Source organism: Plectropomus leopardus, chromosome 4 (assembly GCF_026936395.1).
Source record: "Plectropomus leopardus strain MGB_pleo_1.0 chromosome 4, ASM2693639v1, whole genome shotgun sequence".
NCBI lineage: Eukaryota > Metazoa > Chordata > Actinopteri > Perciformes > Serranidae > Plectropomus > Plectropomus leopardus.
This window is the reverse complement of record NC_142179.1, coordinates 9,045,477-9,064,154: the sequence shown is the minus strand read 5'-3', so window position 1 is coordinate 9,064,154 and position 18,678 is coordinate 9,045,477. Positions and strand designations below refer to the sequence as shown.

Here is an 18,678-nt window from a genome sequence, read left to right as displayed (position 1 = left end):
ACAATAGTTTTAGAGTACAATAACTTACGATTTCTAAAAATTAAAAATGAATGTATCTGAATCTTTTGGGTTAGACTAACAAAATAGTTTTGGGAACCTATAGGACCAGCTGGCTCGTCTCTTTGTCCTAAAGCTTCGGGGCTGCACACACACCCTATAACACATCCTGAATGAACTTGGAGAACAATATAATGTGGTCTCAAAGTGACAAGAAGCTGAGCTCACACAGTTTTTATGTGAACCATCATATTGTCTCCTCCTCAAAGACGATGTGGAAAAGAAAACTCACGACTGCTGTTGTGGGTTTTAGTTTGGCGAGATGGATCATCTGCTGATATTTAATTAGGAATGACAATGTTATGTTTCTTATTAGAGCTATTTGTGAAATAGGATTTAGCTGATGTGATCAAAGTAAACTATTTTTCTAAATTTGTTGTGCAAAACATATCCAGTAACGTAATCTGCATCTTCAGAGAGAGCCGAGGTGAGTTTTTTTAAGAGCATGTTTTTGGTCAAGATTTGACTTATCTCCATGTGGACAAGCTAGTCCTAAAATTGCTACAGTATGCAGGAAATTACTTCAGCAGGCAAAAATCTCACATAGGTTTGGCTCAGATAGTGTCTCTGTGGGAAGGTATTAAAGATCAGAACCTGGCAACCGAACCGCATTGTTTGCTTCGTATTAAAAAGAAGACGGCCTCTTTGTTCCTGTCTTTATCCCGTTATACTTCCCAAAACACAAATCAGATATACCAGGGACTCTGTTATTCCTGTGATGGACTGGTGGTCACTGCAGGTGCGTTTTTGGGCCAAAATAGGAATAATTTAAAATGGAGGAATTTTTAAGTTTAAAAGTTTGTTCCTGGGAAGAGTAAGATAAATGTGCTGCGTTAATGTCAAAGACAAGTGGTTGCAGCTTCCTCAATACTGCCCTCAAACAATTGAAGAATTGGCGAAAAATGAGTACATTTTCTGAGACTGCACACATACAATGTGGCAGAATAATCTACTAAATGGACCTCTGGGTGATGATCGTACTCTCATTATCTATTCATGGATAAATCTAACTCTAGTAAAACTGTATCCAGGCCAAGTGCTGCTGGTCTCCATTAAATTAACCACTAGATCAACAAATATTTAATTAGTGAATGCATATGTTTTTGTTTTTGAAGTTTTGTGTCTGCAAAACCAAGATCACGTTTGCAGGATGCAACTCCAAAAACAATCTGTAGTTAAATAAAATAATTAATTTGAGTCTTATGATCTTGCTCAAGACCGTCTAGACTTACTGGGATACTTTGTTCAGACATGTTTGAGGGTCAAGAGCTCCCTAGGTTTTTACTGACCTTAACCCTTTAAAATCTGGCTCTACATCAGGTTTCTTGTGCTGTGTTCAGACACCTCTAACAAGCTACTTAGCTCTTTGAAATTGGTCTGATTTCTTTCAAAAACATGGGGGAAAAAGGCAATGACCAACTTGTTGAGATATGTTCAACAGATTGACAAAATTTATTAAATGAAGATTGAGAAAATGACCAGAATTTTTTTTTTTAAGTGGGACTATTACTTAAAAATTGTAAAAGCAGAGGGAAAAATGTCTGGAAAAAAATAAAATTAGAATCATTCTTAAAATATATTTAAAATTATGTTGCATGTATTTTTTTTTAGATTTCTGCACTTTTTTGCAGGGTCAGTTTCTTGTTAGTTTCTGTTTTTAACCTCTTTTTTGTATGCTTATTTTCAGGTTATTTTCTTGTAATTTCTTACTTTCTCTCTTCTTTCTTGCTATTTTTTTGCCATGTCTTGTTAGGTTGCTCATTGAGTTCTTTCCATGTTTTTGAGAGAAATTAAATCAGTGTGCTCAGGTTTTAAAGGGTTAATACAAAATTGAAAGGGCTCACTCTAACAAGTTGGACCTGGATGTTGCATTAATTTGCCAGCAGGGGGAGATAGAGAACTTTAAAATCTACCTGAAGCATCCCTCCATGTCTCCTTTCACTGTAATGATAAAAATGACACATTAAAATCAATAATGTTCAACAACTGCAGACAAAACTTTTTTTTACAAATTAGATGGGCTCAAAAACAATCATGAGAACAATTTGCCGCCAGTTCTGGTTAAAAATGATCAAGTGAAAATGCTTATTTGTTTGTTGCAGCAGGCTTTCTTTCAAATTTTTTGCAGACGAAACTAAACTAAGGAAGTAGAGGAAACTGTGTTACCGCCCCTTCTCTATAGTTGACGTTATAAAGCTGGGTAAACCGTACAAGCAGAGTGTTGTCATGGAGAAAGTAACCAAACTATGTGTATTAAGTTACTTTCTACACACTGAATAACACGCTGAACTAACATTTTTTAGACAAATTTAAGTTAATTTTTAGCCCTCACAGAAAGATCCGCAAATTACAATCATGAAAGGTAAGTTCTCAAATTATTGAATTAAACACCTGATGTTCAAATGTGAGGTTTTGACCAACTTAATATTCAACTGCTTTTTTTTGTTGTTTTTGTTGTTTTTATAGATTTTAGCAGCTTGTCCATCTTTGTGCTTATCAACCTGCTGCTGCTGGAGCGCTCATCGTGTGCTGGTGACTCAAGTGTTGGTTAGCAGTTTTTCTTTTCCCATCTCAACATTTCTGTTAGTTTGAGAAGTCTGAGGTTGTAGTAACTATAATAGGTGGGTATCTTATGATAATGCATAGTTTTTTCTTTCTTTATTATAAAGCTTAACCTTTTAATACCTGAGATAATGTAAAAAAAAATCAACAAAAATCAAACAACAAAAAAAAGTAAGAAGTTACTAGTCATGACTTACAAGAAAATTACCTGTAATTAAGCAAAAAATAAATAAATAAATAAATATACAGATAAAATAGTCAAAAATTGCTATGTTAATTTAAAAAAAAAAAAAAGTAAAAATATCAAAAAATTGTGTTCATAATTGTACGAATAGAGTTTTCTGGACTTTTTATTCTATTGTATTTTTATTATTATTAACATCTACTAATTTCTCAATTTTATATGAAGTAATTTTCTGTTCATTTCCTTGTCAGTTTCCAAATTTCTTGCAATTTCTGAGACATCTCTTTCCAAGTTGCTCGTTGCCTTTTTAGTCATGTGTATAAAAGAAATAAAACCAAATTGCTCAGAAGGTTTTAATACCTTTTTTTTATGTTACCTTCGTTAAATGTGATGTATCATGTTAAAGGTCTGCTTGCATGCGATTGTTTCTTCCCCCAGAGCTGAAGGGTCCATATTGCACAGAGCACAGCCATCTTCAAAGTGAATGTTTAAGCTATTCTTTCAATTTCTCTTTTTAAAGAAGAAAAAAATGTTAGGAGGAGCTACATTATTGAACAGAAATGCAAAGTTAATATCAGCAACTTTCCGCAGATGTTCTGGGTCAGGGCCCCCTGAGCCTTTAGGCTCCTGGGCTCAGTAGGCCTGTTTAAACCCATAATGGTCACACAAGTGAATGTTACATACAGCTCCGTTAAGTTTACAGGCTTAGTAGGGTCACAATTTCTGACGCCATGTCTGTGTGTCTGTTGACCTCTGATTGACTTTTTTTGTGTGTCACCCAGTCTTTAATGAAGGTGTCAGATGGGTGAGTGCAAGGCAGCAGGAAAGAGACCAAAATGCAAAAACCAAACTGACCACAACAGTTCAATAATCTATTGAAGAAGTGAAGACATATTTGCTCACAGGCAGGTTGGCAGGTGCAGGTTAAACTTTCAGTTTTAAGGAAAATCAAGGCACGTAGCAATGCTGAGTAAGTTTACATGCACAAAATAGTCCAGCTTTTGCCCTTATTCCTCTCATAATCTTTAGGGACAGGTGTGTTTCTCCATCTGACCAGAAATGCGGTATTTTCTTTTGCATGCATCTCTGCACCACAGCTTTGCAAAATTTTGGTGAGTTGGTTTGTGTACAACGTATCATTGACAACGGACAAAGGCGACTGTAAACAAACAACTCAATTTGAGAGTCATATTCCAAATTGGTTGTATACATGGCCAAATAATGCTCCTAAAACCGGAATAATAGTGGCATATCCCACGTCGTAATCGGAAAATACTAAATTCTTATAACGGCTTGATTATGAATATGTAAATAGAATATGCTGTTTATGTGACCCAGATCAAATTCAGAATATTGTCATATTAGCAATAATAGGGGAATATTGGTGCGCATGTAACTGTAGCCAGGGGATGGACCTTTTTCACAGCAGACATTTTGACTTGTCATAGTAGGAAAAACACAGATGAAACTGACAACATCAACGATGGCTCGGTTCCAGTGAGTGTCCAAGTAAGCCAGTGTGCACAGTACCAGGGCCTTTCCTAAGTGGAATGCAGCCGTCATCAATGTTATTGAATACACCTGTGCTTTTTTTTTTTTTTTTTACAAAGAAATCTCAAAGCATCTGCTGTGAAAAAGTTCTGCAAATGAAGATATGCTGGTTTTGTGCAGCAGGGCTGAGGAAGGAAAGTGGAAACAGGTGAGCAGGTGGAAATGAGAGACTGGTGAAAGAGTCTGAGGGCATCTGGTGGATGGATGGAGAACAGCAGCGCAGCGGCCTGCAGGAGTGGGGGGAAAAAACAAAACGAGACAGACCTGAGAGAAAATGAGAGAAATAACATGTATACTGAAGCTTTTTTATATTTCCTAAATCTTGTCAGATGAGTTGCTTTTCCTTCAGGTATAATAATGACTGTTGGACTTAAACCTGCTCAACATCATCACATCAACAGCTCATGCGTTTATACACTTTCTCCTTTTAGGAACCTAAATCGATTTGATAGTTGTGTACGGTGTCTGTCTTCTCATTCACAGCTAAATGAGGAAGAAAACGCTGCAGTGTCACTTATCTCACTCAACAGGAAGGACAGGAAGTCATATTACAACGGCGGAGAGTGTTAAAGATATGGGGAGGGGGTTGTGGTGGGTTTTTCCCCAGAAGCAATGAGCCCTAATTTTGTTTCTGTGTTAAAGCTAAATGCAAAACCCTTTTTACTTTTATATCTACAGGGCAGTTTCTGTGCTTTTGCATTGAGGCCACTGCTGGTTACATTTTTGGGGTAGTGGTCATGTTTTTAGAAGTGTATGATCTAATGGGACATGTATGTTTGAAGACATACAAACACACAATTATACGTATATAAATTCAAAACTTTCAGGTTTTCCGTGTTTGTCTTTGGTTTCAGTTTTATTCTGATTCATTTTACCATCTGAACTATCAGCCATTTAGTGCAGCAGGTGCTACAGTCCATTGATTATTCATTTATAGAAAGTAAGATGATATTATTTTTTCTTGTTTGCAGTGAATCCCTGTTGTTACTACCCTTGTCAGAACTCAGGAGTGTGTGTGAGATTCGGTGCAGATCGCTATGAATGTGACTGTACTCGTACTGGCTTCTACGGAGACAACTGCACTGTTCGTGAGTACAAAAAATTAAGCATTTCGACATAAATCTGCATGTCGGCATGTGGGTATGGGCTCATTTAAAATACACAGTGACAGGCTGGTCAACTCTAAACCCACACACTAACACTAACCTTGTGCACTTTAATGGTCCTGTTTTTTTGGCATCATTACACAGTAAGTGCACAGTGATGAAAACATCATCAGAAGAGCTCAAACTCTCAAGTTTTAATTCCTGGAGTTCATTTTCATCTTAATGTAACAGAATCCAGAGATGTTTTAAAGAAAGAAACCAAAGTAAGCACTCTCTGGCACTTACATAAAAGTTTTGCATTAAGAGACTGTCCTCCCAAGAAAAAAAAGCAGCAAAATAAATAAAAACATGGTTACCAACAGAAAACACAGAAGGAGATAAAATAAAAAGGAAGTGAGGTAAAAGGAACTCAAAACTCAAAAGAGAAGTTTGAAATAGTTAGTTTGGTAAGGAGGTAAATTAAAAGCTTTAGCATCTTAAGGGATCTATCTCAAATTCTTTAATGTGAATTTAAAGGAATTTAACACATTGAGATTCATACGGAGAGTGCAGAATACATTAATGCCCTTTTGGCAATTTTCGTACTTGGAACAAAATGCATAACGAAGAACTGAGAACAGTGTCTGACTCTTTTCTGTGTGGTAAAGTCAAATAGGTAGCAAGTCCAAGAATTTCCTCATATGTACAAGTCAAAAAGAAAAGAAAGAAAAACTTATTTAAGAAAATATAATATTGAATATTTGATATAACAATATTTAATTTTTTTTATCAGGTACTGTACATATGGCTTAAAAATAAGGAAGTCATCAATCAAAATACCCAGATATTTAAAACAATTAACAAGCTCTAATTCACTCCAATAAATTATTTATTCACTTTTGTCACAACCCTCACAGGTCATGCTTTTTTAAAGAATAATAATTGCTGATCTCTGTTTGTAGCGGAGCTCTGGACCAGACTTCGTCTCATGGTGAAGCCGAGCCCCACGATGGTTCACTTCATCCTCACACACTTCCAGTGGTTTTGGGACGTCGTCAACAGCTCTTTCCTGCGAGACACGTTCATGAGATTAGTGCTGACAGGTAGGTGAAAAGCTTAAACTGAAGGCTGTTTTTAAATTACTAATCCTAAATTCAGCAAATATGCCACTTAAATCACACTGAAATTTTGAAATACATAAGACATTGACAAGTGTCCAAAATTCCCACTTGCTATGACTGTAGCACAACTGATGTGCTGAGTGAAAGCTGTATAGCGGGCCGAAACCAGAGCGAATTTAAAATGTATTGCTGTATTACTTAATGTGAGATGCACTGCTGATATCATAAAAAAGGAAGTGAGATATCCACACAAAGGATGCAGCTATCTATCTAAAAAAAAAAGTTTTAGAGTGCACTAGAGGTTTTTAGAGATCAAAAGTTTATTTGAACCCATAAAAAAGGAACTAAGTTACTTTGCTTAATATTTTCAGAGTTGCATCTCTTAACTTTGGGCTGTTCGATCACTCAAGGACAGAGATTAAGGTCAAACGTGGTGTGATTATATGCATTTTTGATTATCAACAAATCCCATGAAAAGTAAAGACATATTAGTCCATCTCTCTGTGGTTAACCCTAAAGCCCGTTTGGGCCTTCTTTTAATTTAATTTATTTGTAAAAACAGGACACAAATATATAGTTTTATTTGCAAAAAATTACATTGTTTCTTTAATTAGCTGGGCTGTGTTGTTTTTATCAGACATTATTAACAGGAGTAAATACTGTATTTTCCATGTGCAATTGTTGTATACATTTTTTACTGTTGAGTTTTGCATCTTGTTTTTTTTTCTGTTTACACTTTTCTTTTTGCTCTATTGTTTGTTTTTTTCTTGCTCTCATTTCCTATTTCTATTTCTGATGTTGCATCTTGTTTTTTAATATTTATATAGTTCTTTTTGCTGTAGTTCTTTTTTATGTTATTTAATATCATCTTATTTGTTTCAGCTGCGGATTGATTTGGTTTGGTAGCGAGTATTCACAGCTGCAGGATGGTGTTTGTAGACTTAGTAGAAAAAAACAGTAGTTTCCAGGTTCATGTTAATACAAAGATGTGGCTAATGGATATCTTTTAATTAGGGCTGTCCAATGATTACTTTTTAAAATCATGATTAGTTGCATAATTTCTATAATTGATTTTGTATCATTGCATTTTTATTGGCATGTTTATACGTCTGTTATTTTACATTTCAAAACAGTAATGAAATCCACATTAACAAGGTGAAGCAATTCTTACCATTGTCTTGATTAGGAATCAAATAACAACAAAAATATTACACGGGACAAGCATAAAGTGAGCAAGTATGTAAAGGGGAGACTCGTGGGTACCCAAAAAACCCATTTTCATTCAGATATTTTGGGGTCAGAGGTCAAGGGACCCCTGTGAAATGGCTATGCCGTTTTTCCATCACCAAACTTTAGCTTAACTTTATTCCGCCCCCTAACTGAGATGACATGGTCGGTACCGTGTTTGTTTGTTTGTTTATTTCGAACAACAACAAAAAGAAAGACGGAAAAGAAGAAATCATGTCACGCCAGCTTTGTCAGGTCTTCTAGTTTCAGATGACATCAGTATCATCACTGTAGCTTCAAAACTCAGCCTGCTGCAGTCGCTTAAAGACAGAAATGTCAGCCGTTTATTAACGAAATTTAGAAAAAAAACCCACTACATTTACGAACCTTAATGATATTGCAATTACCGCGTTAATGCTGACAGTCCTAGTTTTGATAGTTTTTAAATAACAATGAAGGAACAGAAAAAAAAGCTTTATCAGTATTTGTAGATAATAGCATGATAGTAGAAACAGTCTTTTCATGGTGTCTGTTGACAAAATAATGTAAATAATGTAATATATCACCCGCCTAAAACACATCAGGCTATACACAGGGATCAGTCGAGTGTCCAGACATGACAGTTTATTTGTTTCAATTAACCAGAAAACAGTGAAAATATTTTAAAAAAAAGAAAGTCATTGTAAACTATGTATTGTCGACATCTCGTGAAGTCAGAAGCGACCTTATTCCAAGCCCTCCGACCTACAATACCAAATACGGATACCTCAGCTGGGAGTCCTACTACAACATCTCCTACTACACTCGTCTCCTCCCTCCTGTCCCTGAGGACTGTCCTCTGCCGATGGGGACTAAAGGTGAGACCAGCACAACTGTCCACAGACGACCGTGCTCCTGAGCAAATCTTTAAATGTTTCTTTTTCTCTGCAGGTAAACCGCTTCTTCCTGATCCCAAAGTGTTGGCTGAGAGGTTTTTTAGGAGAAAGAAATTCAGGCCGGACCCTCAGGGAACCAATCTGATGTTTGCCTTCATGGCTCAACACTTCACCCACCAGTTCTTCAAGACAAACCAAGAAGTTCAGTGGGGCTTCACCAAGGCTTTAGGACACGGGGTGAGACACTGACCCTTCATCCATCAGCTACGCACAGAATTGAATTAATGTTGAATAATAAAACCAAAGAGTTAATCCTTTTAAACCTGACCAGATTGGTTTGATGTTGTTGTTTGGAGTTAGATTAGCAAAAATAAATGGCAAGTATATTACGTGAAAATAAAATAAAAAATAAATAAATAACTATATAAACAGATATAAATAAGGAAAAAATAAGATTTAGAAAAAAACCCAGAACAAAACAAGAAAATGACCTGAAGAAAGTGCAGACAATTAAAAAATATGTGTTTATATATCTTATTCTGTAACAATTTTAAATATTAAATTGCTATAATTAAAAATATAGTTATGGAATTTTTCTCTATTTTTCTGATAAATTTCTAATAACCCAACACCATTTTAAACAAATTTTAAGGTCATTTTCTTGTCACCTTTTACTAGTTTCTTATAAAATGTGGAACATTTCTTGCCAAATTGGTCATTGCCTTTTTCCCCCATGTTTTTTTTTCTTTCATAAAGAAATCAAACCAATTTGCTTAGGTTTCATAGGGTTAATCATTATGTACATTTCTGTCACAAACTGTTGGTTGTGAATATGATTTTTTTAAAAATGTATTTATAAATGTATGTATTTTTCTCTTACTCGCTCAGGTAGATGCAGGTAATATTTACGGAGAAAACCTTGCGCGACAGCTTCAACTCCGGCTTCATAAAGATGGAAAACTGAAATATCAGGTAATTATTGGCAGCCGTTTGAACATTTAATCACTAGACTGGATTCAGTCCCTCCTCGTCAAAAAGAACGCAAGGTGTCGTCATACAACAGTCTGTATGATATCCTACAAATGCACAGCCCACGAATATTATTAAAAGACATAAAGTTGCTAAATGAACACAAAGCTATGGATGTTAGGTTAAGGAAAAGAAACAAAATGAGAATGTACCTTAAAATGACTCAAAGGTCATACTGTACTGAACAGTAGCGTCCTGGGGAAAGTCCGGAGAGATCTGTCCACCGCTCCACGCTGCCTCCTAACTAAACAGCACGTAGCTGCTTTTGTTTGCTCCCGTTGGTGCATTGGTCACTTGATCGCAGCCTTTTAAAATGAACGGGCACAGATCACTGGCTCATCACTGTGTGTGATATGTACAAATTTTTCCACAATTACGTATTTTTCGTCAACAAAACTGCATGTTGAAATAGTCACAGTTAGTTTTTAATGATGCCTGTGCCAACTCGGTTTTGTCTTAATCTTAGAAAAAAGGTTCTTGACAAACATTAAATGGATTTGCTCTTGTGTAGCACTTTCCTAATTGTTTGACCACTCAAAGTGCTTTCACACCACAAGTTACATTCACCCCTTCACACACACATCCACACACTGGTGTCTGACACCATCACACAAGGTGTAACCTGCAACACAGCTTTTATTTAATTATTCAGACACACTCACACACAAATATCCATTGGGAGCAGTTTTGGGTTCAGTATCTTGCTGTGCAGACTGGAGGAAACTGAACCACCGGCACTGCGATCAGTGGATGACCCGCTCTTCATACGTAGTCACAGTTTTTGTGTAAGAAATTAACACCCAAACCTGTGTCAAGCTTTTTGGTTACTTCTGAGAATGTAATGGTGTGTTTTCCTGGTAGCAGTGATAGAGATGAAGTGATAAAGTGGCTAGATAGAGACGGTCCTATCACTCACTTAAACAGCGCTTAACTGTCGCTTTGACATCCTTGTGATCAGGCTTTGAGGAGGAACTTCCTCAAACTATTATCTAAAACCCACTCTGCTTGAGGACGTCGTCTCATAGACTGCAATGACCTGTGCACAACAAAGCTGACTTTGGCAAAAACTGATAGAGAAATTGGATAAACAAAAGTTAAAACAGCTCAGAATCAAATCCTCAAAATACTTTTTCATGTGTGGATTACTGTCTTTGTTTGTTTTCAGTTGATAAATGGTGAGATGTACCCTCCGTCAGTATCTGAGGTCCCTGTTCACATGGTGTATCCTGAGAGAGTCCCTCCAGAGAGGCGTCTGGTCACGGGTCAGGAGTTGTTTGGCCTCCTGCCGGGCCTCACCATGTACGCCACCATATGGCTGAGAGAGCACAACAGAGTCTGTGACGTCCTGAAGGCAGAACATCCCACCTGGGACGATGAGCAGCTCTTCCAGACCACCAGACTCATCATCATTGGTGAGCAGCTCAGGAGAAAGTTTACAGTTTATCTAAAACAGTTCAGTTCAGTTCAGAGCTCAAAAAGAAATTAGATCTGCAGTTGGTGGTTCAAAACAATATAAAAATACAATAAACAGGCACATAGAGCATCATAGCAGCACACAACGAAACCTGATTAAAAGCAGTCCCGCTCAGCAGTAAAAGTAAAAGTATCAATCTCTTTTGGCAGTAATTGGAGTATATTCAGTATAGTACTGCTTAATCACAAAAATAATTATGATATTACACCACCTACCCACCAAATTAATGATCTAGCAACTTAATTGTTTTTTTCAGAAGAGCCACTGAAATATATACATAACATTTGTGCATCTGTTTTATATTGTGCTTTACTGGGACATTTAATCATTCATCATTTTTTAGCATTTTTGCTTAAAAAATGATTTACATAATTTGTTTATCATGAACATACATTAGCTGCCCTGAAATTGTTGCAGCTCTAATTGTTTAAACATATTAAGATTTCAAATTCACGCTTCTTTAAATGTTTATTGATAAAGTTTTTCTCAGTGCGTAATATTAAGAGATTTTTTAAATTTTGTCCTCTAGGAGAGATCATCAACATAATAATCGAGGAGTACGTGCAGCACCTCAGTGGTTACCACCTGAGCCTGAAGTTCGATCCCAGCCTGCTCTTTAATGCACGTTTCCAGTACAGCAACCGCATCGCTCTGGAGTTCGGCCACCTCTACCACTGGCACCCACTGATGCCAGACAGCTTCCTCATCGACGGAGATGAAATCCAGTACTCCCAGTTCATGCACAACACCTCCCTCCTTATGCACTATGGGGTGGAGAAACTGGTGGATGCCTTCTCCCGACAGCCTGCAGGACAGGTGGATAAGTACCGTCTGCTAACTGAGTTATGCAGGTTTAGTGTTTAAAGTGGGGCTACAGTTCGTCTGTGAAGCTGCTTTTTTAGATGCGAAGTTTACAGTCGTCAGTTACTGCACTTAGGTACACTTTTTAGATACTTTTACTTTACTGGAGTCCTTTAAATGTCACTTTATAGTTCTGTCTCACTACATTTTAAAAGCAAAAAATGTACTTTTTACCCAATCAATTTATGTCCCAGCTACAGTTACGTGGTACTTTTCAAATTAAAACTGAATATACAAAACATGTGATCTTCTTATAAAATGTTAAATATTTAACCAGGTGTTTCCAACGTGTTTGCATACAGAGAGGCAGTTGCGGCCCGTCATCTCATGTTCAGATCTTTGAGTTGATTGAGCGATCTCCCTCTGAACTTTTCAGATGGTTGTATTTAAATAACTGTTTGACCACAAAGATTTGAAGTTAACAAAAAAAAGGTTAGAGAAAAGTAAATTAAAAAATATATACAATACACTCCTTCTTGCCTGTTCCATTAATAAATGCATGACCCCCCCAAATTTTTACTTTTGTCCCTTTGGAGGGTCACAGCTCCTATGTTTAAAACCACTTGACTAAATTCTCCAACTGTAAAGTAAAGTCTTTAAAACTAGTTACAACAATGATGCATCAGTATTAACAATTTAATTTAACACAGTAATTCATAATAACATGTCAGTCATGGGCCATTTGTCTGCAGATCAAACACTTTCAATAGTTAAAGTAGTCTTTGCAGATGATGCTTTATAATTTTTAATGTAGTATTTTAAATTATACTGGAGTATACAGTATATAAACTGTTGACTTAAGTAAAGCATCTGAATGCTTCTTCCACCACTACAAGTTTATGACTTGTGTGTGATTAAGAAAATTGCAAAATTAACATTTAACACTTAAAGGTGGATAAATCAGTGATGATAGTGTTACTTTTTCACACTCATCAGCCATTTGCCATAGTAGACACATAGATATATGAAGATATATCGATAGATATATGACAGGAAGTGCTGTTAAGGAAGTTGTTTTACTCTTGTCTGAAGTGGTTGCATCATAAAGATTTTATCTCTAATAGTTAAAACATTGTTTTTAAATGTGGTTTATCTTATTTTAAGTGAAAATAAATATTAAAAGTACATCAGAACAAGTTCCACTTGCATGCAAAATGATGACATTTCAGAGTTGCTTAACTTGTCCCAAAGATTATAGACATAAGCAGAGAGATTGAGCGAAAGCGCTTCACTCGTGAGAAACACTTGCATGACTCCTCTGCTCAGGAAAATATAAAAAATCAAACAACAGTAGCAACTGTGTCATGCAGACCGGAGCGATGATAGAACAACATGCATTTATAACCACTAAACCACTTTCCTAATTAATACACTTGAAAGCAGACTTCCCCTCACAACCACTTCCTAAAATCAAGATAACCTTGTTTATGAGCTTATCCACGGCATCTTGTGCCTGCAAAGCATTATCTCTGTTTGCTGAGAATTAAGATGCACACTGTTGATCACCAAGTGTTTGTCGATATTAATGTTAATGGTTCATTAAAGTAACATGTGAATAACTCTTCTGTCAATGTTTCAGATCGGTGGAGGTCAAAACTCTCATGAAATTGTGCTCAGAGTGGCAGAAATGGTCATCAGAGAGTCTCGAGCAACTCGTGTGCAGCCCTTTAATGAATACAGGAAGAAGTTTAACCTGAAGCCATACACCTCTTTTTATGAGTTTACAGGTAAGCAGAAATAATGTTGTAACTAAAACTTTCTTGCAGGCTCACATGTCTTTACTTTCACATTTTAAAAGGATATTATAGCATTTGCAATTGTGATTTCAAGTTTATTTAAGATGGATTAACATCACATCTGGTATTTTAAGGCTCCTGCATTAGCAATTTGTTTGACAACATGCACACATTTTTCTTTCTGTCTTCAAAAGAAAAATAAAAGTATGATTGCAGAACATTGGGAGCCTGAAAACAGAGCTGTGCAGAGGTGCATAAGTCTATTTCTTTATCTACTTGAATTACAATAAGCTCAAGTGGTATTTTGGGATTCTTTGCCCGGTGGAGCCAAAATTAAACTTTTAAACTACCACAGCGTCACTGCGCAGCTTTCTTCTGATTTCTTGAGAACTTCTGCAGAAGTTCAAAAAGGAAAGTTGCTTCTAATTTTTCTCATATTTCGTAATCCCTCCTTCCATTTTTTGTCAGGTCACAGTGTCTGCAAGACAAGGTGGCATAGATGTACTTTTACTCAGCCACTTCATTCAAACTTCAGGGGGAAACTGGTGCTAGAGCGGTTTGTAGTTTAATGTTGTAACTGTTACATATTTCAAATACTCAGTCTGTGGTCTGACATAATGAAAGTAATAGTATGGTAAAAAGGGAACACTGTTTTATTACTTTAATGAGTGCCCAAATATTAAAGCTTTTGCAAAGAGGTTTTGGGTATCCTGTCACACGCCACAGGTGTAGAGTTAATTGTATGCCCCAAACTTTGTATTTTTTGTTACTTCGTAAATAAAGCAAGCAGATAAGAAAAGGACTATTTAAGCAAAACACACCACAGCCAAATCCTGTAAATCTCCCACCAGACTGAACTTATAAACCTGGTCTGTCACACTCCGTTTGCCATGAAAAACTTACATTTATAATTAAGGGTAAATATTCCATATTTAATGAAATTTATATAAGGGGAGAAGGCTAAAGAAGTCTTCTTGTCTTAATGCCTGAATGAAAACATTATTATGGTAATTTCCATTTGCTGTTTCTCTTTTTTTTAATCTTTTGGATCATCAATAATTGTACAGGTAGCATTTTCATTCCCTGATTATTGATTTTAGACCTTAAAAAACACTCAATGTGATGCCCTTCTTAGCTGTTTTATTAAGATGAAACCTTGCAATGAATGTTCTGTCTTGTACCTTACTTTCTTTTTTTGCTGTAGTACATGCAGTATAAAAGAAATAGTTGTTTAAAAGCATACTGTGGTAAATAGCAGCTAGTTTCTCTTTTTCAAACAGATGACGTAGAAATGGCCAGAGGTTTAGAGGAGCTCTATGGTGACATTGATGCTCTGGAGTTCTACCCCGGCGTCATGCTGGAGAAAACGCGGCCTAACCGCCTATTTGGGGAGAGCATGGTGGAGATGGGCGCTCCGTTCTCCCTGAAAGGCCTAATGGGGAACCCCATCTGCTCTCCCGAGTACTGGAAGCCCAGCACCTTCGGAGGAGAGTCGGGTTTCAATATCATCAAAACGTCCACTTTGAAGAAACTGGTGTGCCTCAACACCAAGTGGTGTCCATACGTGGACTTCCATGTTCCCCGAAATGAGGAGGAGGCGAAACCAAGGAAACCATCTACCGAACTTTAATGAATATTCACCAGGTGATCTGTGATTTCATTAATCGGTTTTAATACTGACTCCCATGTCAGTGTGTGGTAAAGATTTGCCGTAATCCCATTAAGACCAGATTTTAGGAGCAGAGTCATTTTAATGATCTTCTCTTTTCTCATAATTCTGAATATTTAATCAAGCTCACAGTGAAGGACGTACTTGAAATTAAAGCAGGACTACCTCCCTCAAATACACTTTACAAATTCCATAATTTACAGAGCAAGAAAATTCATCTGGAGCTCACAAGTATATTTTAGTTTGCTAATGATATCAGTTAGTATGAATAGCTTGATCTGCTTTTTGTTGTGTTATGGATGGATGGATGGATGGATAGATAGACAGATAGAGAGATAGAGAGATAGAGAGATGGATAGATTTTCCAAACATGTAAAACAAACAAAAAAAGCTAAAAAATAAAACACAATGGCAATAACAAACATGGATGATAATCTATTCTCAATGAATAGCTTCATATAACATAATAATAACATATAAACATACACTTAAATATTTACACACACAGACTCACATAACTACCAACACACACACACACACACACACACACACACACACACACACACACAAACATATATGAAATACCTTACATTTCTATAGAAATTACTTGTTGAAAGAAGATAGTGAATCAGAGAGTGGACTGCATCCCGCACTGGCTTCCCACCTGCTAACTCTTGGTTGTGTTGGTTGAAATGGCTGAAACCTGTGTGTTGCTTTTTTCATAATAAAAATTCTTATTAAAATATAACAATGGAAGCCTTTAAATGCACTTGAGCATTTGATTTGACTTTGTGTCACACCATATATTAATGTTTATGTAATAACAGCACAAAGTAGTATTACAAAATACACAATAATTACTGTTTGAACCGTCCGACACCTTTAGTGATATCACTTTTTTTGTGCTGCATTCAGACGTCTTTCACAAGCGTTTAAACCATGAAACCAGAGGGAATTGGTGCGATTTCTGTCAAAAACACCGGCAAAATAGGCAATGAGCAACTTCATAAGAAATATTCCACAAACTGCAAAACATCAGTAGATTTTGAAAATGATTTTATAAAAGCTTGGGATATATGTGCAGGGAAAAAAAAGAAGAAGAAAAGAAAAGAAGCTGGGGAAAAACTCATGATGATCATAAATATATACACATATGTTGCAAAATTAATGTAATTTAAGGACCTTTTCCAGGTAATTTCCATGTTTCTTTTTAACTTTCTTCCTTTCTTTCTTGAGCTAATTGTCAGTTAAGTTCTTGTGCTTTTCACTATTTATTTATTTATTTTGGGTCTTTCTTTTTTCATTGTCTGATTGCTCTCTTGCCATATTTTTGAAAGATATCAAGTCAATTTGCTCAGGTGTCAAAGGGTTAAACGTCTGTCATTCTACGTCCCTCCTGCTCATATCAGTGCATTGGTCACGTGATCGTAAGTACATGGGTTACATGTGTATTGTGGTGAATTATTTTCTGTAGGCGTGCATGCAAACACTGCATAAGAACAGACTAACTGTGGAGACTTTTTGTCCATGAGGTTGACATTTATGTATTTTTGTGAAATATCTCAAAAACTATTGGATGGATTCGCATTATATTTGAAATCTAACCATCAAATTTTAGCATAAACTAAATGATGAACATAACAGCTGCACAGCCTCACACAGCTGCCAACACGGCTACCAACTATAAACTGGTCTTCTTACATTTTGTGCAGATGTTGCGTAAGTTTCTTCATAATTTGAATTAAGAAAAGCGCGCACACACAGCACTAAAGGGTTAAAAGGATTGATTTGTCACACTGACGGGCTGACAGGATGCAGAGGGAGGCATATCAACCTTTATAAGTGAGAAAAGTGATCTCACATCAGGCTCCTGCGGTTTTACTGATGTGTCAAGAGGGCAGACAGGGTTACTTCTCTGTTTCATCGTGACTAAATTTAGTTGTTACTTATCAGTAATGTGCACTGGGTAGAGCGAAACACAAAAACTGCAGTGTAATGGTGCCCCCCTCCTCATGCTGAACATAATGTACTGTACAGTTTGTGTTTACTTCATATCTATTAAGTTTGCTTGAAATTTAGATGTACTTACTTAATTTTGTGAAGTTGTTGCAAGTGACAAGTGATCATGTCAAAGAGGATTTTTCCAGTAATGAAGTTAGTTGATCTGCGAGTTTGGTTTTCTTAACATGTTTAAGAAAATACAAATATGACTGACTGGTATGCATCAGACAGAATATAGCACAGTATACTGGGTTTACTGAAGCTAAACATTAAAAAGATTGATTTAATTTACGTTGTCATTTGCAAGTTGTAATAATTTCACAAAAGTGAGTAAATATAAATTCATTAAATGTACACTGAAGAATTAGATTTAGAAGGTTAACATAAATTCAGATTACATTTATTAAGGCAATCGCTTTTGAAGTGAAATCACCTTGTCAGATTTTTACAGTGTAGCTAAACAAGGAGTTAAGCTTTTACTACTGTCCCTTTATTTTTGTAAAGACACTTCTCAATGTTTAATGTATGATGCACTGAAACACTGGTGTCTTTGGTGGCAGAACAGTATGACTGCACTGACCTCGGTGGGTCACATTTTTAAGGTTGTTGCATTGTGTGTGTGTGTGTGAGATCGCTGCACTTGCTCACTGTAGCAGCACTGTGCAGATTTGAACATTTCAGCCACTAGATGGCAACAAAAACAGGATCTTCAGCCTGTGTTTTTAGGCCTTTCCAAGGAAAACATTTCGACATAAGAAATACACATGTAAATAATGGAAGTAATGATGGCTGAATTCCATTTAGCTGCTTTGGTTTCAGAGTCCCGGTATAGTGCATGCTCTCTGCCAAGGAACAATCGATGTAAATTAGCACTCTTGCTATCACAACCATATATATTTATATTTTACATTGATTTTTTTATTAATATGCTTTTTCCCTTTCAAATAAACAACTCTGAGGCATAATTTCTTCCATAAATAATTTTCAAATAAATTAATTAATTAACTGATAAAATATAATAAGACTAAGCAAGAGAGTATGCAAAAACATACAAAATGTAAAAAACATTAAATAATATATTCATTTAAAAAATACATTTGAATAATATTTCTTAAAAATAAGCTTTATTTACATAAAAGATGGAGTCAGTATTTCATATCATGATCTTGTTTGTCTTGTCTGAGTTTTCTTTTGTAATTTGGCTCCTCATATCTTATCTAGTTTTACTTCCTGCCTTCATGTGTTT

General features: G+C 36.1%; 1 protein-coding gene across 1 annotated transcript; it reads left to right on the top strand.

Moving 5' to 3' along the window:
* Positions 1–2,174: 2,174 nt before the first annotated feature.
* Positions 2,175–17,723, top strand: ptgs1 (prostaglandin-endoperoxide synthase 1). The gene is made up of 11 exons (XM_088076494.1): positions 2,175–2,419; positions 2,524–2,604; positions 5,326–5,442; positions 6,402–6,542; positions 8,501–8,644; positions 8,718–8,899; positions 9,551–9,634; positions 10,857–11,103; positions 11,695–11,981; positions 13,606–13,753; positions 15,043–17,723. The coding sequence occupies exons 1-11, from the start codon at positions 2,413–2,415 to the stop codon at positions 15,390–15,392; spliced, it is 1,788 nt and encodes a 595-aa protein (XP_087932620.1). The 5' UTR covers positions 2,175–2,412; the 3' UTR covers positions 15,393–17,723.
* The last annotated feature ends 955 nt before the right edge of the window (positions 17,724–18,678 follow it).

Excerpts from the sequence above, each read along its gene's own strand:
- ptgs1 (XM_088076494.1), top strand. Across the intron at positions 11,104-11,694 it reads CACCAGACTCATCATCATTG|GAGAGATCATCAACATAATA; the intron begins GTGAGCAGCTCA and ends TTTGTCCTCTAG. Across the intron at positions 11,982-13,605 it reads CCCGACAGCCTGCAGGACAG|ATCGGTGGAGGTCAAAACTC; the intron begins GTGGATAAGTAC and ends TCAATGTTTCAG.